The sequence below is a fragment of the Rhinatrema bivittatum genome, chromosome 10, assembly GCF_901001135.1.
Source record: "Rhinatrema bivittatum chromosome 10, aRhiBiv1.1, whole genome shotgun sequence".
In the NCBI taxonomy this organism is placed as follows: domain Eukaryota; kingdom Metazoa; phylum Chordata; class Amphibia; order Gymnophiona; family Rhinatrematidae; genus Rhinatrema; species Rhinatrema bivittatum.
Window position 1 is genome coordinate 53,570,683 of NC_042624.1, and position 25,731 is coordinate 53,596,413.

The window sequence follows — 25,731 nt, forward strand, 5'->3', positions numbered from 1 at the left end:
TAAAAGTAAACTGAACAGCATAACAGAGAACACTTCCGGTAACTGAGGTTAAATACAGAGTTACAGAAATCGCGCCAATTGTAGAGTCACGTGATTGGAGACCGTAAAGACAGAAATTGTCAGCGCCAAGAAGACGTTAACTTTGGTGTGGATAACAATGAATAACAATAGTGGGCAAATCAGTATTTTAATAAGCACACAAAAGCAGGGGTAGCAGAAATGTGATCTTACATGTCTTTGTGGTCAAAAAGACAAGTTATACCAGTCAGTGAAGGAGAATATACAGACACAGCAGAGAAACCTTCAAAGGAAGAGAGACCGAATTCAGACCATGAGGGGAGATGGTATTTTTTTTTTTTTTTTATTATTATTTTATTGGTTTTAGAACATGTAGCACATTACACATGTCAGAACCACAATACAATACCAAAGTAGATAAAGAGCAACAAAACAGCGAACCTAGCTCTAAGACTAGATAAATGCTATAAACGTTGTACAGCAAGAAACTTTACAGGACATTATGATAATAGAAAATGTACAAATTCCTTGTATGTATGTAGTCATGATATGAAAATAAAAGATATGCTTAATCCTGTGATAGTGCTGAGTCCACTAAATAAACATGTGATTATCAATCATCAGTCATGCGTCTATGTTTTTACTTGCATGTGGATCCATACCTTACCTTACTGCTTGGGAGATGGTATTTAAACGGTGTATCCACTTTTGTTCAGTTGTAGGATGTAGTGGGTGAAGTCACAGGCTTCAGTGATAAAAAAAAATGGAGGTCCCCAGGGCCATGGTGTACATGGATGCATTATGCTACTAAAGGAACATATAGCGTGAGAGATGGTGCCCAGGCCTCCCAGTGGCCACGCGCTGTGTATGTCTGATATGAAAGGAGGTCCGTGGGGGATGCTTGATATTCAGAGGACACTAGAATGCTATGAAGGTCGCATCCATGGTGGAATGCAAACAAAGACGTTTTTGAAAGACTGGTAGTGGAGTTTAAGCAAGCCCAATAGGCTCGTATGATATTGCATACCGACAGACAGGCAGGTGACCAGGGAAGTATACATGTTAGTGTTTCCTGTCTTTACAGTCTCCAATCATGTGACTCTGCGGTTGGCAAGTTTTCTGTAATTCGGTATTTAACCGCCGCTACCAGAAGTGTTCTCTGTTATGCTTTCAGTTTACCTTTAAACCGCTGTTATCATGGTGAGACCTGCTTGACGTGTTATAAATCATAAAAAGTTTGAAGTTTGTTCAAAATATTTGCAGAGTGTGTTTACCCTTGTTTGCCTCTTATTTGTCCTTACACTGTGGATGTGGTCCCTCCTGACACAGATTCTGAAACACAGTCCATGTCTGGAGACCGAGAATTCAGTTGAATATTTATCCCTGATGTCTTTGTGACTATAATACATTTCTACTTATGAACAACTTAAAAACAGCTTGGACAAATTTTCTTTGCCAAATCTTTTCCTGTTCCACCTCTAATTCTACCTTATTCTGACTAATCCATGTTTATGTTGGTGGGATTTTGTATAGAAATGTGACATGCTTACAGAGAAGAAAATGTGTTGAAACAGGATGAAAGGAAGAAGTGAAATAACACCCTGATCCTCTTTCCCCTCCAAAATACTTGAAGTTTTAAATTAAGGGTAACGAAGGCAAAGTTTGCATCCTCCTCCTTCTGGTGCATTTTATCATATGCCACACTACGTCTGAGAGTCTAAGATGATTGATATATGAGTGGGGGAAGTGATCTAGAGAACAATTTGATAGCCATCCACAGTTTGACATGTCCAGAGCATGGCACTGGATCTCCTTGGAACAATGGAAAGATTCTCCTACGTTCTGCGTTCCCTAAATGAGAAGAACCCCCGGCACAAAGCAGCACTGTGGCGAGCTGGGCTGGCACGGAGACTGACTGCATAGATGATTCAGAATCCGAGTTACAGAAAGATACACTCAGGAGGAGTCAGAAAGACGTTTGTTTGCCAGGCTTTGTCCTAAGGGATGGCTCATGCGGTTGGTGGAGTATTCTGCAGTAGCTATGAAAATCCGATATTAAAAATGCCTCTAATCCAGTGCCAGTGCATGATTTCATGGTGAGTGTGGCAGAAAAATAGTGAGGAAGAAAATGTCCGAGAAACGGGGACTGGCAGGCCTTATGGTCCTCATCTGCCATCATATTCTATCTCTGAACACGAGGCGCGAACAAACGGTGCTTTTGGAGCTATGGTCCCCCTCCTCCTCTTCTGAACCATGGCTCCCTTTTTCTGCCACTGTTTACAGCTCTTTATCCTCTGCACTGAGAGAATGTTTAGGGTTTCTTTTTTCTGTTTTTAAGTTTAGCTACAAGAAAGTCTTACTGCTTCTTCAGGTCGGTCGGACCCAGCAGCAGCTTAAAGCAGCACTTCAGTCCAGATAACGTTTGTGGTGAAACGCACCCACGGGGCTGAAATACGGGGTATCCTCTTACCGGTTCACTTTAATTAGATAGTTAATTTGCATGTGCCTCTATATTTCTGGATGCCCGAGGACCAACCCTCTTCAGAGTCCTGCCAGGGGGCATTGCCCCCATGGCCTCTGATAGTCCCGAGGTAGGCTACATTGCTGACTGGCATTTGTCACTCCCAACATACAGACAGATGGCTCTACACACTCCTTTTTATCCCACTGCTGAGGCAGTTCAACCAAACTGGCTTTAAAGGTTGAGACTTCCAGCTGTGGTGTTACAGACAGCAGGATGGTTGAATTAACAAAGGTGCCAGCAGGAGCAGCAGTCATGGAGGCTTTAACCTCAGCTACTGACCAGTCACGCATCTTTCGTAAACCTTCCATCACCTTGGGCCGGAATGTCGTAGTTGGACTTTGAATGTACCGAGCTGTTGATAGCGTGCAGATCGAGCACCCGTCAACAGCCCACATATGTATAGTTCCAGAGCTGATGGGGGTGGTTAAATACGAGGAATTTAACAAAACTATGTACAGCCCGAGTGCATTTCCATCTCTGAAAATGTCAAAGAAGATGGTGAATGTTGATACTTGTTTTCTACCTTGAAGGCAAATGTTTGGCAGCGCTGCTGCTTGTCATAAGCACGGTGTGTCATGCTGGTTGAAGAGAACAGCACCTTACTGTGCTGGGAGCTAGCTCTGCAGCTGAAAGGCTATGTTTTTTTTAAATCCTTTTTAAAGTACTTTCCGGTACATAAGTGGTACAATTGATAGGCAGTAATATTCACCCTGTATCCATGAAAAAAGAATCAGTAGTACTAAGGTGGCATTTTTAAATGTCTTTTGCAGTTTCACAGAAATTCTCCGGCACTGTTGGCACCAGCTTTGTTTGGAAGAGCCTCGGAAAGTCCCCCCCCCCCCCCCTCGCTCTTGTTGGCTTGGTTTGTGGTATAGCCAGAATGGGCCAGTTGGATCCATGACTTCCTAAGAAACAAAACTGCAGAATTTAAATTTTTCGGCAAGAAACTATTTGGATTATTTAAAAATGATTAAAAAGCATTTATAACGTAGGAACCAAAAAATTTGGTGGCAGTCTGGTTGTCCTCAGTTCTCGTCTTTGACTTGTAGGATTGGGCTAGCCAGCCAGATTGTGGGGCAGGGGGTATCAAATTAGAGAAGGCTTTGCATTTGCGGGAGGTTAGATGGGTTATGGATGGATCCGCAGTGAGGCAGGTTTAGGGAAGAGAGAGATTGCGTGCTAGCTTTTATCATCTCCCACTCGATTAAGAAGCCAGGGAAGGATGACCTTGGGAGGTGACATTGCTTTAATAGTATGGGAGCCTAAAGGGTCGGAGGTGGATTCGGAAGGGCCTGCTTTGTTGAAATCGGTGAGAGGTGATAGTGTGGGGATCATGCGCTGGTGGTATTGGTGCAGGAATTTACTGTACTTGAATTCTAATAATGTTGTAAGCTTGCCATATACAATATAGATCCTCCCAGCGAAGGATGAGTGCAATGATTGATTTCAAATGATTTTTCTTTTGAAATGGCCATCATATAGGGACGTCTTAGATACTCATAACTGAGTCAATATAGTCTTTAAAAGGATTTCTTCTAAGGTACAATCATCGGTCAAAGGAAAAAAAAACTTTTTAAAGAGATTTTTTAATATGCAATTAACTTGGCATAGCCGAGTTCTTACGATCATGCAGCCCGCCTGACACTGTGTTAGTGTTTCGTATTCCTGCATCAGGGGCCATAAGCCTAATTTGGAAAGGAGGCTAAAAATCAAAAGATAATTTTATGTACCCTGTAACCTAAAGCACGCTGCTGGGGATAGTTTGGATGGTGTGGGAAGGTTCGGTTTGCATCATAGAGGATTTGGGGGGGGGGGGGTTAGGTTTATGCGATTTTGGGGGGGGGGGGGGGAAGGTGGGAATGGTTGGGCCCTAGTTGGTTAGGCCTTTTGGCTGTGGAGAGTTTTTTTTTTTGTTTGGGCTTGGTTTAGATTTGGGTGGATTTTAAGAGAACGTGGGGGGTTATATCTTGTGTACACCACTTTCATTAGATTGGTTTATAAATAAATGAGATTAAATGCAACTCTTGATGGTTAATAATGAAGAATTAGAGGGTTTGAGTAATTTCATCCCTTGTTTTCTCAGGTAGTGAATGATTCATTTTTAGAAAGTGGGGTTTTTTTGGTTGTGTTGCTGGGAAATGCAGACATTTACGTATAGAATGATTAAGATACTTTTTTAAAAATGTTGCCAAGCTGCTGCCTAACTTTTATTTCCTGATGAGTAGGAAGTGCTGGTGCCTCCCCCAGTACCACTGTTCCTACTGCAGGATGATTGCTGCTCACCTTGCGGACTTTCCTGGTGAAGTCACCTGACTTCACAGACCTAACCTTGCCTCATTAAGGCTGCTAAAGAAATACCAGGCCCTAACGACTTGCAAACATGCTTGAGTTTCCGAAGCTGCTGCTCTGAGTCCCGGCTAGGTCTTTGTTTTCCTGGCAGCGTTCACGGTGTTTGTCAGCAATCACGTTTGAATGAGGGTTATTCTGTACATTTTTTTTTTCCCTTTCCAGCGTGCGAGTTGCGTATGGGTTACCAAGACAGTTTTTCTTTGTTGTATATTCATGACTTCTGGGCTAGGAGGAAATTGATGACTCATAATCTAACGGAAAGTCTACCACGTCCTGTTGCTTGCCCCAGCTGCTAAGTAGTCATCCTAGCATAGATTGATTGGTTACCATGGAAATGAAGTAATTGCCAAAAGCTTACTTTACAAAGGAGCCAAGAAAAACATTCAATATACGGAGTTATCTTCTTTTTTTTTTTTTGTGAGCTTTTGGTTTTCTGGGTACCTCTGGAGCCTCACAAAATGATAGGACCTGGCGGGTAAGCGCATGGCTTGGCATTTTGCATGACGTTGGAAGTTGAGCGAGCATCTGGGGAAAGAATGCCTTTCGTCATGTCCAAGACCCTATCTGGGGGCATTGTCACGGCAAGTGTTTTGTTTTGTCTTCTCCCCTCCCGAGTTTCCTGACCACGATTGCCACAGGCAATGGGGGGGGATGCTTTGGCAAAGGGAGTGGAAGGGAAGCAGTCCAGCCTTGAACCGTTTGATGCCCGCGGCGCTAGCAGACCACAGGGGACAGTACGGTTGCCCCTCTCAGCCCCAGCGTGTCACTTCCCATGGTTCCCAATATCCAAGCGATCCCGGCGGACAAGAGACCAAAAATGTGCGTGTCGCTTCAGCAACTCAAAGGGAGGATATTTTTTTACAAACCGCTGTAGTAAAATTTGATTTCATTATTCCAGCAACAGAAAATGACATCTAAACTTTATTGTGTCAAGAGAGTTGAGGTACCATGAATAATTTTCACTATATAACTGAAAACCAGGTAACTCAAAGACCTGGTAGTAAGGTAATGTTCTTATTACAAGCCAGAAGCTTCTTAACTCTAAGATCAAGGATAGTAATGTAGACTTCTCCAGCAAACCTTTTCAATTAGGGAAGCTTCTAGGTACAAAGATTTACATTTAATAGAAACATGCCTTTGATTTGAAGGTACCAAGACCTGCACAAGCTTCAGTCAGGACTATCACTTGTGTTCTTGAGAAATGGGTCCTTTTTATGCAGCATCCCAGCTAGGTGGATCCACCTGCACTTTTTTTGTTGCCAGGAATTTGATTTCTGCAGCTATGGCAAATGACTTGGCACCCTGGACCTTCTGCCATATGAGTATCACCTCATTTTTCCATTGCTGGTGCAATACAAATTATCACCAGCCTATGAAGATTCCAGTTTTCTCTGGATCTAGTATGGCTGCTAAGAACTCTGCCCTAATTTCAATCCAAAAAAAGAAACATCGGAAAATTAAATGAGAATCCTAGGCGACATCAAAGCAAGTTCTGCTGCTCCAAAACAGGCGGCAGCCATGCCATGAGTCAAGCACGAACGAGCCTGGGACTAGAAGCTACATTTTTCCTGGAGTTCACAAACACATGCGACTGATCGAGGGCAAAAACCCATGTAGCTTTCACTACCTAATTTAATAAAGCATTTCCAAGGAAATTGAAGAATAAAGGTAACCCCCCTGGTGATAAAACTTCCTGACACAAAGCCAGAAAGGATCCTTTTCTTTCCTGAGTCGTATGTGGTAAACCAGGGAAAACTCGCACGGCCAAATGCATAAAGGAATTCCCAATGTATTTAAAGAAATCTTTCTTAATAAAGCTGATATCGGACTCAGAGAAAAAAGTAGCAATCAAGGTTCTTCTCTCAATCTCCAGGTTAGAAGACTCAAGAAATAGTTAAATCCAAGGCCAAGTCCTGTGCAGACTTACAGGCGAAAGGGGGACGATAAACTTTATTGAGGGGTTTTCAAGGTTTCAAGAAAATATCGACGCAATGTTACCCTAAGAGGCTCACCAACCACTTCTGGAAAATTAATAAACCTTAAATTAAGGTGATGTGATCTGTTTTCCAACATTTCTAAACAACTCTGAAGAGTATTGCGCTCCTGAATAAGACTGAGCATTTTTAACCGCTGAAACCTTTTGCGCCAAAAGCAAGAATCTCTCCTGAGATTGATTTTTGGGCAATATTGTAAGCAGAAATATGAATATCCAGTCGATGGGAAACATCTTCAGCTTTTGCCAATCAGCACAGGTTGACCAATAAGAAGCCACTAAGTCCCAGAGAGCGTCCACGGTCACTACCACTGATTTAGGAGGGACTGTAAAGGAAAAGCAGTCTGAAACCTGTTCAGACTCTCCACCAGGTTCCACAGGAACTGCAGACAAAACAGGGGGGATAATTCCTTCCAGTCCGACCACAATTTCCCCAGAATCTCCCCTTGACGCAATGCTGCAGTATTTAGGATCTTGCCGTGCTGAGTCGGTGGCAGGCGAATGTCAAGAGGGCTGAGGCAAACCTCTTCCTCAGCTGAGCCCAGCTCTCCTTGACCAGGACTGGCACCGGGGGGAGCCCTCCTGGGTGAGCGCAGTCTGTCTCAGGGGAAGAACCTGAGCATACTATCCATCTAGGCTTCCTAAAGGAAAGGGCATGTTTCTCTCAGGAAGCAGAATCCTTAGCAGTGAGGCTATTCTGTAGGGAAGAATGGTCAGCCTTGATTTCTAACGTAATGGCCACCCTTAAAATGTCAGGGGTCAAGGGATCCTGCAGAGGATTCGGAGGCATCCTCTGGCACCCAGCATTAAAAGTATATTAACAGAATGGTACTCCCTTCAGGGGAGTTTAAAGGGAGGCAACATCTTGAGTAAGATGTTTCTTTTACTGCCAAAAAATAAAATTAACCTTCTGAGAATCCCCAGGGTAGATGCCCCAGTTTCAGCCTTTACCTGTTGATTCCAGTTGAAGGTGGAACAACTTTGAAAGGCTCTCAGGATAGCCTTCATTTTTCTATCTTAAACCAAGCCTTTTCCACTAATACCATGATCCTTCAGGCAGCCATCTGAGTGTGGTGTTGCCTGAGTGGTAGTTCATTGGCCCCAGCAACTCCCAGCATATAAGTGGAGTGGTGGCATATCAACATAAGAGGAGAGAGTTTGGCAACAAGATGTATTTTATTCTTGCAAATAGAAAGCGACAAGTCATGTTATTTATATCTGCCTCTCAGAAGCTTGATAGACAACAGATATCCAGAACCAGCAATTGAAATGAAATGTTTCTGCCTCTGTAAATAAAACAAACACAACAAAACAAAACAAAACCCCACGTAGATTGATGAATGCACAGTACTACCATCTGCCAAAAAGTTTACAATGAAAAAGCTAAAGGTTATTGACCTGCAACTGTAGGTTTTTAACCATTATAGGCTTTACCAGGTACACTGTAATGGATAATGCCTTCTGTGTTGATGGCAAATGCCTTTCCTTTATGGCACATGTCATAATGTGGTAATTGGTCTCACACCAAGTCTTTCATTCCTTTCAATCAACTGCAGCCATAAAGAGATTTCAAAGAAATTCAGAATAAAGTAAGTTTGTGTGGATACTATGAGACCTATACAGTCTTAGAATTTAGTTGTGCATTTGTGATGGGGTACGTATACCTGTACCAGTTGATCCCAGTTTCATGACAGCCAAAAAGGATTTCATTTCAAATTTTTTTATTGGCAGGATAAGTTAACAGTAAATACAGTACAGTGAACAACTTTGCAAAGTTAGTCAAAATCATCTTAAGACTCTATGCCATACATCATGCATGTTTTTTCCATACTTTATCTTTAAACACTGCTCCTCCTCCTCCCCCACTTCTTCCCACCCCAACTCATTCACAACTGTCCGCACCACAAGCAGACTTTTCCATCCTCATAACACAGATCTACCTTCACCATACTTTGGAAAAGACCATCGTCGAAAGTTTTCTCCTGTCCTCTGACATGTCATAAAATACTCCCCAAATTAATATATAATCTTTAGACATTTTCCGACTAGGTAAGTGCACACTTAAATGTTCCATTTGGATCTATCATTTCTGTTGCCATAAAATAAAAGGTAGCAGTATATCCTCTACTTGTTTGCACAATAGACATCTCCAAGCCATAACCTTTGCCATTTTAATGAATTGCTGACATCTTCCAGAGGTGTGGATAAGTGATTTGCCAGAGCTAAGGTCCTCTATGTGGTGTTTGTATGTACCTGGCTGGGTCCATGCTAACAGCAGGCAGGCTCACTGCTGCCTGGGACCAGCCTCCCCCCTTCCCCCCCCCCCCCCAGGTTGAGCCCTTGGGTTCTGAGGCTTTCCCCAAAGATAAAGTATTAAGCACCTGAAGTACATCCCTGTCTGTGACAGGTACATGGAGTTTAACTGCTCCAAGCTCTATGTACCTGCTTGTCTTGCAAAAATGTTTATTTACCTGATTGGGTTAATATGGTGATTAGAAATGCTTGAAATTATTTTCTAAATGTAACCAAACATAGTGGGTATGTTTTATGACTGAGAGGACCGAGGTGCCTTCGTTGCCGGCTTGCTGATCCCCCGATGAGTAATGCTTAGCGTGCATTTTACCACGTTTTGTATTTTTTCACCTAGAAATTTGTTTGGCTCTCTGTCCCTCTTTGTTTGAAAAAATGTATCCCATGCTCTAGTATTAACCTCTTTCTCCTTGTACAGTTCACGGTAGTATTCTTCAAAAATCCGCATGATTTCCTCTCTCTCGTTGCAAAGTTTACTGTGTTTGACCTTTAGATCAGTAAGGACAGACTTTTCTCTCTTCCCCACTCCCCCAAACCAATCTTACCGTCTTTGTTGTTGAATTTCTAAAACTGATATTCATAAAACCTAAGAATGTATCACTCTCTTTGAGGTAATAATGGATTCAGAGTGCTCCGAATTTGCTCTGCCTTCATTTTTTTAGTCTGTTAACATAGTATCAGTGTGTTTCCTTCTCGATCGTTAAGTTTATTCAGCTGCAGAATTTCTGCCTCCCTTTATGTTCGTTGTTTCTTTGCAGTATAAGCTATTATTCCACCCCCCCGAATCACTGCTTTGCCTACCTCCCAAAATAAGGCTGGGGAAATTCCCGTCGAACCTTTTAAAATCTATATAATCAGACCATTTAATTTTTAGAAAAGTACAAAAATGTGTATGATGAACAAGATTAGGATTCATTCTCCAGGTACAAAAGCCCTTTTAGAAACCATTCCCACTCTGAGAGGGACACACGTGTGGTCAGAGGTGGTAACAGCCTCCATATTTACCATTTGGGTTACAGAGAATAAATCATCTGAGGTTAGTATATGTAGTCTGTGTGAGAATAACTCTTATGTGGATTGGAGAAAGAGAGATAATCCTGGTCACCACAATGAAGAGCTCTTCAGATGTCTAATAGGCCCAATTTTTGGATAACAATGTTTACCCCTTTAGTCTGGTCTTGGTTGTTTTGGTATTTTAGGAGGCTTACAATCTTCTTTACCATCCACTACAGAATTGAAATCTTCTCCCAAAATGTGTTTACATATTATCCACTAGGCGTCATAGTGGATAATACATTGACATCGTCGGCTCAGTGTGCTGTGGCGATCAAAAAGCAAAAAATGTTAGGAATTATTAAGAAGAGAATTGCAAATAAAACTATGAATGTCATAATGCCTCTGTATTGCTCCATGGTGAAACCATATCTTGAAAACTGTGTGCAATTCTGGTTGCGGCATCTCAAAAAGGATATAGCTGCACTGGAGAAGGTACAGAGAAGGGTGACCAAAATAAGTGGCTAAGGAAATTATGGCTGTTCAGTTTGGAGAAGAGACACCTGAGGGGGGATATGATAGAGGTCTACAAAGTCATGAAAGGACTTAAGTTAATGTAAATTGGTTATTTACTTTCTCAGATAACAGAAGGACTAAGGGGCACTCTATGAAGTTAGCAAGTAGCTCATTTAAAACAAATTGAAGAAAATTCTTTTTCACTTGGCGCATAGTTAAGCTCTGGAATTCATTGCCAGAAGATGCGGTTATAGTTAGTGTAACTGGGTTTTTAAAAATGGTTTGGATAAGTTCCTAGAGGAAAAATCCATAAACTGTTAATTAATAAGCAGTAGTAGCTTGAGATTTATTTAATGTTTGGGTACTTGCCAGGTACTTGTGACTTGGATTGGCCACTATTGGAAACAGGATACTGGGCTTGATGGACCTTTGGTCTGACCCAGTAAGGCAATTCTTATATTTTTATGATGTTGGGGAGATACCCATTCTGGAGATGTTTTTCAGGAGTGATGATTCAGATGAACTGAACCAAATCACACTGAACTTGGAAGATGTAGCAGGTCATACTGATGAACTGAAGAGTAGCAAATCACCTACACCAGGTGGTATACATCCCAGGGTTCTTAGGGAACTCAAAAATGAAATTTCAGACCTATTATTAGCAATTTGTAACTTATTAAAATCATCAATTGTACCTGAAGTCTGGAGGGTGACCAATGAAACCACGATATTTAAAAAGCACTCCAGGGGTGATCTGGTAAACAGTAGATCAATGAGCCTGACTTCAGTGCCAGGAAAAATTGTAGAAACTCTTCTAAAGCAGTGGTTCCCCAGCCTATTCTGGAGGACCCCCCATATCCACTATGAATATGCATGAGATTAATTTGCATTCACTGCCTCCATAGTGTGCAGATTTTATGTCATGGATATTAATAGTAGATATCCTGAAAACTGATTAGCTAGGGGTCCCCCAGGACAGGTTTGGTTACCTATGTTCTAAAGAATAAAATCACTCAACGTATAGATAAACATGGTTTAATGGGACACAGCCAGCATTGATTTACCCAAGGGAAGTCTTGCCACACATCTGCTATAATTTTTGGAAGGGGTGAATAAACATGTAGCTAAAGGTGAACGGTAGATGTAGCCTACTTGAATTTTCAGAAGATGTTTGACAAAGTCCCACATGAGAGGCTTCTAAGAAAGCTAAAAAGTTATGGGATAGGAGGCAATGTCATTTTGTGGCTTGCAGACTGGTTAAAAAGACCAGAAACAGAGTAGGATTAAATGGTCAATTTTCTCAGTGGCAAAAAGTAAACAGTGGAGTGCCTTAGGGATCTGTACTTGAACATATGCTTTTAATATATTTATAAATGATTTGGAAAGGAGAATGGTGAATAAAAAGGAAGATGTCGTCATGCCTCTGTATTGCTCAATGGTGAAGACTACACCTTGAATACTGTGTGCAATTTTGGTTGTCGCATCTCAAAAAAGATATAGTTGCACTGGAGAAGGTACAGAGAAGGGCGACCGACATGGTAAAGGGGGTGGAATGGCTCTCCTATGAGTTAAGGCTAAAGAGGTTAGGGCTGTTCAGCTTGGAGTAGAGAAAGCTGAGGACTTGAATGGGTAAATGTGAATTGGTTATTCTTTCTGATAATACAAAGTCTAGGGGGCACTCCATGAAGTTAGCAAGTAGCACAATTAAAACAAATGAGATTTTTTTTTTTTTTTTTCCCACTCAGTGCACAATTAATTAAAGTTTGAATAAGTTCCTGGAGGAGAAGACTATAAACTGCTATTAATCAAGTTGACTTAGGAAATAGCCAGTGCTTGTTGCTAGCATTAATAGCATGGGATCTACTTAGTTTTGGGTACTTGCCAGGTACTTATATCCTGGATTGGCCCCTGTTGGAAACAGGATGGTGGGCTTGATAGACCCTCAGTCTGACCCAGTATGGCATGTTATACATTTGGTGCATACACATTCGCCCAACAAGTGTTTTACTCCATATAGAGTACCAATCATTAAAATACATCTTTCCTCTTCCTCCTTCGTCTTTTCCAATACAAAAGGAATCAGTATAGCCATTTCTTGTTTCCTCTTTGAGTATAAGACACATTGACCTACTCAATTCCTCTTCAGTTTTAAATGTTCAGTGTCTGTCATGTGTGTCTTCTACAAATAAGCAGAGGTTTTGGTTTTTTTTTTTGGTGGAGGAGAATGTTTTATAGGCGAGTGTATGCTGTCTATATTTAAGGTGGTTACAATTATATCAATCATTTGCCCACCTGTCTCTGATTTATACTCTTCAGACATTCAACCATACCCCAAAGTCAAGAACTCTGTGGCCCTCAGCCTAGGTGATTGAGTGATCACCTAGGCTGAAACAAGTTTGTCAGTCATCACATGCCTTTGTTGAAGCCAGAAATATCAAGTGCTATATCCTTAATCCCCTTCAATGCCTTCCTATTACAACTTTCCTTTCCGCCACACCTACTCCTTTCAAACCCACACAAACCACAAAAATTAACCCTAGAAATTTCAACATCAATCCAAGAGACTCCAATTTTCCATTTGTGGTTTTTCTTCCTTTCTTCATTATACGCACAAACTAGAAGATGTGCCCCCCTGGAGGTATCCCCTTTCCTTTATATAATAATAAAGTTGTCATGTCCAGCAACATACCATGAAAAGAAAAGGAAGGCATTTTTCCCAGCCTCGCCTTCACACTTGAGAGCTAGCATGTGTATACCCATTACACAGTACTTCCCATTTGCACTTGTCTACAAAAGGCCATACGGATCCGTTAATGGCCTCCTTGTGCAACTAATCATGCAGAAAAAAAGCATGAAAAGAAAATGGAAGACAAAAAGAAAATACTTAAAGCAGTCTGGATCCAGGTACTGCATCACAAAATGATCTGCGTAGTGCAAAATTTGCCATCTTGGCGATGCCAGGAGTCATAGAAAACCAAAATCAAAACGCTCAGGAGCAATAGATTGCTGTGCAGGGTCAGCACAAAAAAAGAAAACTGAAAACAAGTCTACTTGGAAGTTCATATGAATTCCAGTGTTTGAGAAAAAGGAAAGAGCCATTAGACGTGAAAAATCGAACCATATCAGACCAGATCAGTGCACACAATGCACAAGCCTCTTCCTGGCAGATGTTACTAAAACCTTCCCCTTTTTGTGTTGAAGATGAATCCTTATCCCTCTTACCGCACTTGGACGTCCAGATGGAGCACCTCTCTCTCATGTTGAGCTCTGCTCCGCAGGTAAAAGAAGTGCAGAATAAGTTCCCCCTTTAAAGACTTCAGAACATACAGGAGATCTTCCCATCGCACAGCCATTTTAGCAGAGTACTCATCGAACATCATCATACAATGACCCTTCCCATTCTGCCACATCCTTTACCCAGAATACGCGAAACCATGTTATCTTGTTGGCTCAGTTTAAGAACCTTGCACTGACTGATCATGGGTGCCCCACATTCCCTCCAAATCCCCACTGTGTGCACTCGCTCACGTTACAGCGGTTCAGTCTGCAAACTTAGACCTAGCGTTTCTGGTAGCCATATTTCCGAGAACTGTATTGGATCCTCTCTCATCGATTCTGACAGGCCAATCGCTTTGAGATTGTTGCGCCATTCCCTAAGCTCCTGAACCTCAGCTCTTTCAGTAAGCTTTTCATTTTCGTTTTTTTTTAAGATCTGCAATCTGTTGGTTAAGCTGATCCATGCGGTCCTCATGTGTTGTGATCTGCTATTCAGCCAAAGCAATTATCTGTGCATGAGCCTCAAAACTTTCTTTAATTTCATCCATAACAGAGTGTAACTTGCTCAGGTGATCTTCCAAAGCTGTCAGTTATACATTTTTATATGTTTTTGATCACTTCATTCGACATCACTGCAATTACTTTATCTGTGTCATTTTTTTCCAAAATGGAGCCAGAATGTTTTCCAAAATGGAGCCAGAACTTGCGCTTCTGTACCCTCTCCTCCTGACCAGAAATTTGTCCATAAGTTAAGGGATAGATATTTTAACTGTGTACTGCTAATTTGAAGAGCTTGGTGGTGAAATGATGTTGGGGGATTCTCCCAGCACTACCTTCAGCGCACGTCTAATCAGATTCGTTGCATCATCGGAAGAGCCCAAAAGGGTATCAAACACACAGGCTCTTTGGTGCTGCAGACAGTGGAATGAGCTCGGTGATGAACTAGCCTAAGAGAGAAGGGTTCCTGGGGTGTAGGTTCTGGAAAGTAGATGAGCCTGCACTCTAGAACAACTGTGCGCACGTGGGTCATCCAGTCTAACGAAAGGAGTAGAAGAGCAGCTTCTGTGGCGAGGATTGTAAAGAGTCGGGGGCTAAATTGTACATCAGAGAGAGCTATAATATTCCACAGCCGTAATTCAAGGAAAAGCAGTCCATCAAAGCCCAGAGCTGTACCAAGGAAGAGGGACGCTCTGGAGGATAAGTAGCCAGGACTTTTATGGTTAAACCCTTTTTAAATTTGTTTCGGTTTGCTTACTAAATGCTGCAGAAATGGTTGAATGCATCCTTTGTTATTGGATCTGTCACAGTGTGAATAACCTTCCTTTCTACTTTCTTGGATAGGCATCAGCAGATTCTCACACAAGCAGTACCAGATACGGAAAGACAATACTGGCTGGAAATCTGTACATTTCAGGTTCCTTTTCTGAGAGTTGGCTCTCCTATAGTCAGTTTGTAAAGCATTTAAATAAGGATAAATATTCAAATACAAAACCCAGAAACGTGAAAGCATAAAAGATGCTGGCCAATACGGAACATGGTTCATCCTGTATGCCTGTTTGCTAAGACTGCTAAGCCACCACTAGTCGTTTTGGCTCTAGCTAGGTATATTAGCATCTTTTGTTAGTGGAATAACATATTGCTCTGTTCCAATATAGCTTCTGATTTGTATTAGTCTTTTTCTTTGTTGCTTGTCCAAAAGTAATCTCCAATCTGTGTGTAAAATATGCTGAGCTTGAAATGCTGTCCATTCCAAAGCAGCAGTTCATTCAGTTTCCCAAGGTTTTATGATCAAAAAGCAACAGTTTCACAGTAGATATGTCCCAGAACATGTCATAGGCAAAAAATGTTTTCAGAGAGAGAAAAACTTTTAATTCATGGCTCTTCTCCCCTCCCCCCCCCCCCCCAAAAAAAAAAAACCCCAAACAAACCCCATTAGCAGAGGACCTCTGCAAAACATCATAGATGTGATTTAAAGTGGACCCCGCCACAAAAAAGCTCTGAAAATCAGGGGTCTTCACAAAGCAAAGAAACAACAATAAAAGGGACTGGTGTGCAAAAAGAGGGCCCCAGTACTTGAACATTTCAGTCTAGTAAGGTGCTCATTTCCCCATGGCTTCCAAGGTAGCGGCTGGGAAAGCAAACATTTGAAGCCTCCAGTGACTGGGTGTGAGCTCGCTTCACGCAGCCCTCCGAGCCGCTCGAGAAGATGTCCTGCAGCCTGCACTTTCGGTCCCAGCTCTTGGAGCAGTTAGCCCAAGGGGGCATCCAAGAGCCCTCGGGACCCGGCTTCTTCGGAGACCCTCTGTGCATCGTGGCAAGCCATTTCTTGTGCAGAGTTGGAGGACGAGCCGTGCATTTTAATGGCCGTTTAGCGGGAAACCTGTTTTAGACTTCGGTGGTTTGAATTTGGCACGCGGCGCGGTTTGTCGCACAATCCTTGCGGAATCGCTGATTGGCAAGCTGCTTTTTCATGACGCAGCCCTGTCAGGAGCGAGCTGCTCCTTTTTGGATTTGTTTTCGCAGTTCAGCTTGGAGAGAAGGAAGAGGGGAGTTGCTAGCTCGATGAATTTGGTGCTTGGCTGTGCTTGGATTGGCTACATGTTGTGTATTTTACACCGCGGTACCATGAAGAACAGAGGGATGGTCTCTTTCCTTCCGTTCATGCTGATCTTTTCCTGTTGACAAGCAACGGTTTTTATTTGCACAGCTCCAGAGCTGAAAACCTTTTTTTTTTTTTCTTTTTTAATCAAACCTCTTTTCTGTGACTTTAAAAAAAAAATAAAATAAATTATTTAATCATTTGATGGTGTACATCCATGCCAATGCCCATAGATAATGTTGTTCTGAATTTTGCAAACATTTATGAGAGGAAAGCAGGGGAGGGACGTGTGTTGCAGAATTTGCTGTTGTGGGCAGTGAGTGGGGATGTAAGAGGATGTGACAGAGCTCATGAACCTCATGGATATTTATTTGACTCTGCAGCTGCTTAGGGGCACTCCCCTGTTTTATTCAGTGTACAAGTGGTAGAATATATAGGAAGGAGCAGAAATCACGTGCTTTACTACTCTGGTGCACTGATGGCATCGTATGAAAACTAGAGGTAGTGATGCAACATTATGACTGAGAAGTAGCCTTTTCGGAGAGGTCTCCTGTAACATCTGGGAGACAATTTTGAGATGAGTTTATTATCTTTTTTTTTTTCCATAATATCTTTTATTATTATTCACATGAAAAACAGCAACACATGTACAATGCTTAGCATGTGGTGACCCAACAAAGAGTCCAGTGGATAATCAAATAAAAACTTACAATTCCATTACATCCGTCATGTCAGGGGAAAAGGCTAAACTGACTATAGAACAGGTCATCCCACCCTCAATTCACATTCCATCCTATCCCTCCCACCCTAAGGAATCAGGGTTATTCTGTATCTCTTCATGAGGTTAATGGAGACTGTGATCTAATATGATATAGAGGAAATGTAGACTTTAAGACTGGGGATAAACTGTCGATAAAGGCCCCCCACACACTAGAGAATAGTTTGACATTGCTCCCTAACCCATGTGGAATAATCCATAGACAGCAAGGGCCACCATTTCAGCGTGCCAAAATGTCATAGTGGGAGCCCCATCTACCGCCCATCTAGATAATAAACATTTCCTGGCAACACATAGGCATTTGATCATGAAGCAGGTCTCAGTGACTGAACAAACGATCTCATCTAAGGATATTCACAGCCTGGCCTGCAATGGAAGTTCTACTTTAATTTTTCCACTTAGAAAAGTATGAATCTCAGTCCAAAATTGCCTTAGAAGTGGACATAGCCACAATCCGTGCAGCAAAGTATTGTCTTCCTCTGGACATCTCCTGCGTTTGGGGGTGTCGATAAGACACATCGGGTAAGCACGTACACCAGACACTACCATTCTGTACTACCATTGAGCAGATCAGTACTTTCATATATATCATCCTCCTCCACTTCGGATCTAAATCTTTAGACCATGTCTTAGGTGGTTATCCTTTTATTTATTTTTTTGTTTTGCACATTTGCATGCATTCACATATGCTAAAGCGATTTTTACTTAAAAATATACCCATTTTAAAAATGGTCCTTTAAAATAATTTCTGTGCCCTATTGTGCGCCTGAATTATCTCCTTCCAATTCACTTTTCTCACGTTCTGAAATTTGTCACTTTGCTTTTTCCTTTCTGACACTTCCTTTCCTCTTTTCCCCTTCTCTCTTACCCCCCACCCTCTCCCACCACTCCACCATTTGTCACTTTGCTTTTTCCTTTCTGACACTTCCTTTCCTCTTTTCCCCTTCTCTCTTACCTCCCACCTCTCCCACCATTTTCGTCGCATTCCCTCCACCCTACAGATGCTTTCTCCTGCAAGGTACCCCATTCCCCCCATTCCCCCCTGCTCCTACACTCCTTTCCAGGGGCTGCCTCCTGCACCAGCTCTCACCCTCTCCAGGCTGCCTCCCGCGCCACCCTTGATGCGCCAGCAGAAATTAAAGCAGAGCAAAATCAGGGAGGATAATAAGGGAAAAGAGAGCAGTGCCGTGGGGGGGGGGGGCAGTAAGAGTGGGTGCAGGAGTGGAATTGACTGGCCAGCGGAGGAGGTACCGTAGTTACAGGATGCTTGGTTTCGTCTGATTCTTCAGGGGGAAAGGAGCATTTAGTGGTGAAAAGAAAGTTTACGTAACAATAGCCGCAGAGTCCCTGAGGAACCAGGGCCCCTGCTTCTAGGTGACGAGTCTTAAAGGATCATCTCGAACCCCTGAGGTTCCACAACTAAAATCTAAAAAAAAAAAAAAAGGAGCTTAAGATCTATATCATTGCACATATCTTGTTACCATATCATTTTTGCTTAGAAAAATGCCCCCTCCTGTCAACCTGGAGCGCCTCCCTAGGAGAGCTTATCCCACCCCTGAGCGCTGCGAGCTGTCCAGTCTGTATTCCAGGCTTCGTGTTTGGGTAATAATGAGGTTTAGTGGATGCTAATTTACTCTTTTTTTGTACAAGGATTAATGGCTGTCTCTGAAACAAAGATATTCTAAAGGCATCTAGTAGCTATTGGCTAGCATGTCTTTCCTTCTTCAATCAATAAAAGAGTTTCAAAAGCAATAGGAACCTGTCTGTTTTTGAGTGGTGACAGATCTGACATTTTAGTTGTGGTTTTATTGTAGATTTAATACTTTAGCCTCTACTCTCCCACAGTTTCTTTTTCCAGTAAATGATTTTAATATAATTGAACTGTAAAGGCTCAGTCCGGTGACTCCTATTGACCTCTAGCCCACTGATGAATGTTTGTTGTCATCAACTTTCCATGAAACTTTTTTTTTTTTTCCTTAGAAGCAGTTGTCAAGTAGGAAAAGATTAAAGAACTAAACCCTGCAGAAGTCTGAAAGGGGTTATGGCATTTTAAAAGCAATCTTCCCATGCGCTGCTAATGCTGACAAGAGCTAATGGCCACTTTCACCTGCGTAAGGGTAAACACGGCTCCAGTCATAGACTTGATTTGTTTTTCATTGAGGAATTAACTGAATAGAAATGCACCAGCTCCCACCTCCAGGGTTTAGAAGACTTTTCCCCCTTAAAACTAGTTAGATAATCCAAAACATTAAGGACCCTGCTGTTTCTATGCCCTTTGGTGTGGGGGAGGGGCAGGGTAGAGCCCCCCCCCCCCTCCCCCCCCTAACAGTTTGCAGTGCCCAGCGCTCTCCCTGATTTCACGGCCGTCTGGTCTGGAGTTGAACAAAACGGTCCCCAGACTGCAAGGGGCGAGTGGGGTCTGTACACTGGGGCTCATGTTTTTTATTTATTTATTTATTTATTTCTTTTATATACCGACGTTCGATCGAGATATCACATCGGTTTCCAGATAACTAAAAGAATAGGGTAGTAATAGTGTTTGGGTTTTGTGTTTGTTTTTTTTTCCCCAGGCTGCCTCTGCCCTTGTTCTGCTTCCTTTCCAAACTGCTAGCAAGGGTCACGGGAGGAGCCACAGCCTTTGCTTAGGGTAAAGGCAGGGGCACCACAGCTCTTCCTCTGGCTCTCTGCCATGTGCTGATGTGGGATGAAGCGGGAGGGGGGAGAGGAGGGAAAGAGACAGGGAAAGGAAAGGCTGAGGGGGAGAGGGATGGAAGAGGGGGAAGGAGGAGAAGGGGAAAACATGCAGGTAAGAGGGCTAGGAGGTACAGGAGGTACAGTAGGGGTTGGGTGAGGGAGCAAGAGAGAGGTTGGAAGGAAGCTGGGGTAAGGGAGGGGAGCCTGATAAATGGGATAAAGAGGAGGGAATAATGAATTAGGATGGAAGGGTTAAGATCTGGAGTAGCGTGAGAAAGGACGAGAGAACTGGAGGCACGTGCACACACTTGGAGGAGGATGAGAGAAAAAAAAAAAAACGACTTGAGGGGAAGGGACTGGGGATAAAGAGAGACCCAGGAAAAAGGAAAGACCAGTAAGCATCAAAGGGAGGAGATTTATGAATGGAATCAGACATAACAGCAAAATAAGGCCACTTTTAAATTTGTAAAATGTTTTTGTTAGTTTTCTGTCCTAATCAGTGTTTCCCAGCTCCTGCTGTAGAATTTAAATGGTACATTTTGCTAGCTTACTAAAGCTAAATCTTTTTTTTTTTTTATTGGGGTGGGGGGGTGGCGGTGAGGGCAGGAGCGCTGCCAGTTTTCCCCCTGCTCCTTTGGGCTTCCAGTTCACTTGGAATCGGGCCTGGAATCCGGTGTCGTCAGCTGTCATTGCAGCCCGGTCATTGCAGCCATAGTCCCTTGGCCCAGGGGTCCAATGCCAGGGCTCCTTCTGCAACCCTGCAGTCATAGGCCCTGAAGGGCAGCCACCTGATGTGCCCCACTGGCTGTCGGCGCTGCCTCCACAGCATCCCCAGTCCTGGCCGGCTCAGGAAGCGGAAGATCTGAACCCGGAACTGAAACAAAGTCCTGCACGGAGGCAGCAGGTCAGCCCGCAACACTTACGTTCTCCCATAATGACATTCTCAGAGTCTGTAAACTCTCCTTGACTGGTGAGGTAGCAGACTGGAAGGGCACGGTCGGGTGAGAGTCTTTCATTCGCATTCTCGTACCGAGTCGCGGTGTAGGCTTAGGGCTATGCGTTGCCATTGATCTTTGGAGATTGGCAGGTAGGAGGCTGTTTATTCTGCCCTGTAGTCCTGGGTGTGTGTCTTCATTTTTGAGTTACTGTTGGAAATGAAAGCAGAACAGGCTTTGATGGAAGAATGAAATAAAGGGAAAGGGACTACAAAGGTAAAGGAGATGGGATGGGGGAGGAGGGCATGCGCTGAATGATGGAGTGAGGGAAAAAGCAAGAATGCTGGGAAGGAACGTGGTAGAGGAGGAATGAGAGCGACGGGTTTATTACAAGAGCATTGACAAAAGGAGTGGGAAAAGAGATTTAGGGCCTTATTCAAAAAGCGCTTCCCGCCTATTCTGTTCCTCTGCAAAGATCTCTGTTGAAGAAAGCACGGAAAGAGAAGGGAGAGTCAGAGAGCGAATCCCATGGCTCTTAGCACAAACCTAGTTGCTTAGTTGGCCGTTTCATTTGCTCACTCGACCTCTCTTGGTGACTTGGCTCCTTTTTCTGGCCCTTACTATTTTGTTGCTTGCATCTGCTTCCCATCAGGTGCAGCTCAGTTGTACCCCTAATCGGGCCCGCCATTGCTTAGCGAAGGAGGAGCTATTGCAAGGACAGTGCAGTTTTGTTAAATCTGTCGGTGTTACCTTTATGGAAAGTTATTCTGCCTGTAGCTTGAAACGAATGAACAAAAGATGCTTACCATCCATTGGCGAGGTCGCGAGTGTTTTGGTGACATTTTGATTCTTTGACAAACTCTGCATCCGAGGAAGAGTAAAATGGCAGCAGGGATACCATCTTGGTTCCGAGCAGCCCAAACTCCCAGAATTCATGGTGGCTGGAGCTAGAGGAGGCTCGTTTGAATGTAATGCTCAGTTGAGAGAACACTAGTGACACCAATTGTTTTGTTACAAAAAATATCCAAAAAGTGTAAATCATTGAAATAAATGACAGAACTTCGTGGCTGAGAAAGGAAATGTACCAAGCTGAGAAATGCTGACACACTGTACTAGATTCCACTATCTATGTTGCTAACCAAATCCTGTACCATCTTAAAATGATGATGATCCAGTTCAGATTTTATTTTTCTCACCCTAGTTCAGTTTGGTGCCTTTTGACCTATGGCAGGGATGGTGAACCTCTGTTGGGTTTTCAAGATATGAGTATACAGACGAGAGATTTACCTGCATACGTCCTCTACTGTGTGCAGATCTATCTCCTGCATGTTTGTTAGGGATGTCCTGAAAATCTGACAAGTTTCTGGGCCTCACAGACCAGAGGTTCCCCATCCCTGATCGATGGAATACATCCAAGCAAGACTGTACAAGGTGAAGATAAATCAAGATAAAGCAACAAAATACAGCACAATATATTGAGAAATGGTATGTAAAATAGAAGGAAAAATGTTTGTGGTATTTCCCTATCAAATAGATTTTATAGTAGATGATGGCCCATCCAGTCTGCCCAGTTATACCAGTATTCCAGTTCACACTGCTAAGGATTTATCCCAGGTACCAGTCATTGAATCTTGACTGCTTGTTAAAGCATTGCTCCTTATCCAAGTCGTCTTTAGTATTCGGGTTAGATGAACATAAAAATTCCCGTGCTTAATCTAACACTCAGAAATTCTCTCTCCCTGCCACCCTTAACGTCTTTCCTCAATGCCTTGTAATAATCGAAACAGCGGCCAAAATTAGTGTGTGCGCAGTCTTAGGGGTTAATTTGACAAAGCATGTCATGAGCTTAGCCATTCTGCTAGGCTGTGGCCATTTGGCGACTGTTTTGGTGCGCACGTTGATTGCTTGGTCGCTGGGCGCGTCGGGCCCAGCTTTCAGCTCGGAGTAGAGGATGGAAGAGATCAATCCAGTTTTGAATCCTTGTCCTTAAACGCCGATTAGCAGTTTCAGGAAATGAAAGGGGGAGGACATCAAAGCATGATTTGAAATGTGCATAAAATGCCAGCAATGCCATGAAAAGAGGGTGCATGTGTTTTCTAGCACAACCAATTAACATACCACTGCAGCAAGTTGCTTGTATCGCCTGTAAGCAGCTTCTTTTTTCAGTTTTTTATTTTCCCTAGGAATTTCAGTATTAAAAAAAAATCAGTGGGAAAAAAAAAACGTTCCACCGATTTCCCCCTCCCTCCGTGGTGTTACAACTCTCATTTTTTTTATTTGAAATTCCCAGGGTATATAAAATAAAAATTGAAAATGAAGCTTCCTAAACATCTGTAGCAGCTGGTGAAGGGCAAAATATGAAAGAAAGTTAGCAAGGAAGAAACCAAGCCCGCCTCCAGCAGCCGCTGAGATGGAATCCGAAATTGTTCGTGCAAACTGCATAAGGGGCCTGCGATGAGAGTGCCCCTCGCTAGTGCGAAGTTCGCTCTTTTTCCGAATGTGCTAACTTGTTTCCTTCTTTTCTTTTTTTAATTTTCTAGGGAAGTAGTGCAAGCAAACTGTGTTCACTGGAGGAAGAAATTCTCATTCATGTGCAAAATGAGTGCCAGCGCCACCTCCGGCATCCTGGATCCCTGTGTGTGCAGAGTGTCCGTGCGGAAGGTACCCGGCGCAAACATTTGTGTTCGTTACTCTTCAGCATGTGCATGTTTGAGGGTGGTTTTTTCCTGCTGTAATTATTTTGCTGCATGGCTTTTTGTTTCTGGATAATCCTATGTGTTCTACAAGTGGCAGAGCCACTGAAAACATGGGGCTAGGGCCGATAAAATAACTTGGGGGCTGACTCTATGTGCTGAAGCTTAGCGCACAGTTTTCAAAATGCATAGGTGAGAAATTTTCTGCAGTAAATTAATGTTATGCTAATGCATTGGGTGTGCTGACTGGAAAATGTGCGCTCAGCACAGGCTGAGCACACATTTTAAACTCGAGGGTGTGGGGGAGTCACTCATAAGTGATTTATGTGCTCCAAAATGCTTTTAGTGGAGAGAACCTGCTTTGTGCCTGGAAAGCATGTTTTCTAGGCATAAATCTTGACTACAAATCTCAGCACTAGATAGACAGACTGACACAGGCACTGGAAACTTTATTTCACCTCTCTCCAGCACTAAGAAAGCCTCCAGTTAAGCCAGCGCCTCTCCCCCTGCGTTGGGAAGGAGGGGGGATGATAGCTAATGCCTTCATTTGCATGGGATTTCCATGCGAGGGCGCTAAGCAGGATGCAGAGTTTTTTTTACATGCGCATTTTTTGTGCATGAAACTCTCTGCTGCGTTGGGTGTAGGTTTTGCACGCAAAAAAGTGTGCCCAACTGTGGGTAAAACTGTGCGCTCTGCAGAGTGCACCTTATTGAATCAGCCCCCATGTGTGCTGGAAGAGGCGATCTTCACACTGCTCTCGGCCCATTTTACCCTCTTCTTGGCTTTCGCCACAGTTTGGATTATGGCCACCTAAATAGCACTCCTTCCCTTACATCACCTTCCAGTCAAGGTACCTTTGTCTTGTAGCTGGCTACCCTGGTTCCAGTCTTTTTCCATGCGTTCACCTCTCTCTCCATTTCCACGTTGGAAGCCCACAAGGTTAAGTTCTTGGGCCTACTTTTCTTGCTGTTTTTCTTGCTCTCACCCTACTATTTGTTGTAAGCATCCAACTCAATACCAGCTGCCTCCTTGTCTTTTACCCAAATCTTAAGAACATAAGAAAATGCCATACTGGGTCAGACCAAGGGTCCATCAAGCCCAGCATCCTGTTTCCAACAGTGGCCAATCCAGGCCATAAGAACCTGGCAAGTACCCAAAAACTAAGTCTATTCCATGTCACCATTGCTAATGGCAGTGACTATTCTCTAAGTGAACTTAATAGCAGGTAATGGACTTCTCCTCCAAGAACTTATCCAATCCTTTTTTAAACACAGCTATACTAACTGCACTAACCACATCCTCTGGCAACAAATTCCAGAGTTTAATTGTGCGTTGAGTAAAAAAGAACTTTCTCCGATTAGTTTTAAATGTGCTCCATGCTAACTTCATGGAGTGCCCCCTAGTCCTTCTATTATCCGAAAGAGTAAATAACCGATTCACAATTACCCGTTCTAGACCTCTCATGATTTTAAACACCTCTATCATATCCCCCCTCAGTCGTCTCTTCTCCAAGCTGAAAAGTCCTAACCTCTTTAGTCTTTCCTCATAGGGGAGTTGTTCCATTCCCTTTATCATTTTGGTAGCCCTTCTCTGTACCTTCTCCATCGCAATTATATCTTTTTTGAGATGCGGCGACCAGAATTGTACACAGTATTCAAGGTGCGGTCTCACTATGGAGCGATACATAAAGCCAGGCTCCTCTTTAGTCTCCTGACAGCTGCTTCCATATTTCACTGTTAATGCTTTGGACTTCATGGCTCAGCGTTGGCCCATAATCTAGGGGCCATTATTTCCATTCTTAGCTGGAAACCGCAGGGCTCACTATTCTCTAGAAAGTTTCCACTTTTCTCTTAATTTCCTTGGCCTAAACTCTCCCTGCGGCATTCATGCTCTTCTGACCTGTTTGAATTTATTTGAATCCATAATATTTCTTCTGCCATGGCTTTCCACCCATGTTTTTTAAAACAGTTCTGAACTTCAAATGCTTTGCCCTTTTTTCTCGAAATGTATCTTTGTGAATGTGGCCGATAAGTCCAAACACTTTTTTTTCCA

General features: G+C 43.0%; 1 protein-coding gene across 1 annotated transcript in view; it reads left to right on the forward strand.

Annotated features, from left to right (window-relative positions):
* Positions 1 to 25,731, forward strand: part of FAM102B (family with sequence similarity 102 member B) — a 128,200-nt gene that overhangs the window by 17,681 nt on the left and 84,788 nt on the right. The window contains exon 2 of the mRNA XM_029617897.1: positions 23,526 to 23,646. Coding sequence (XP_029473757.1) covers positions 23,526 to 23,646 — 121 coding nt within the window. The remainder of the gene's footprint in view (positions 1 to 23,525; positions 23,647 to 25,731) is intronic.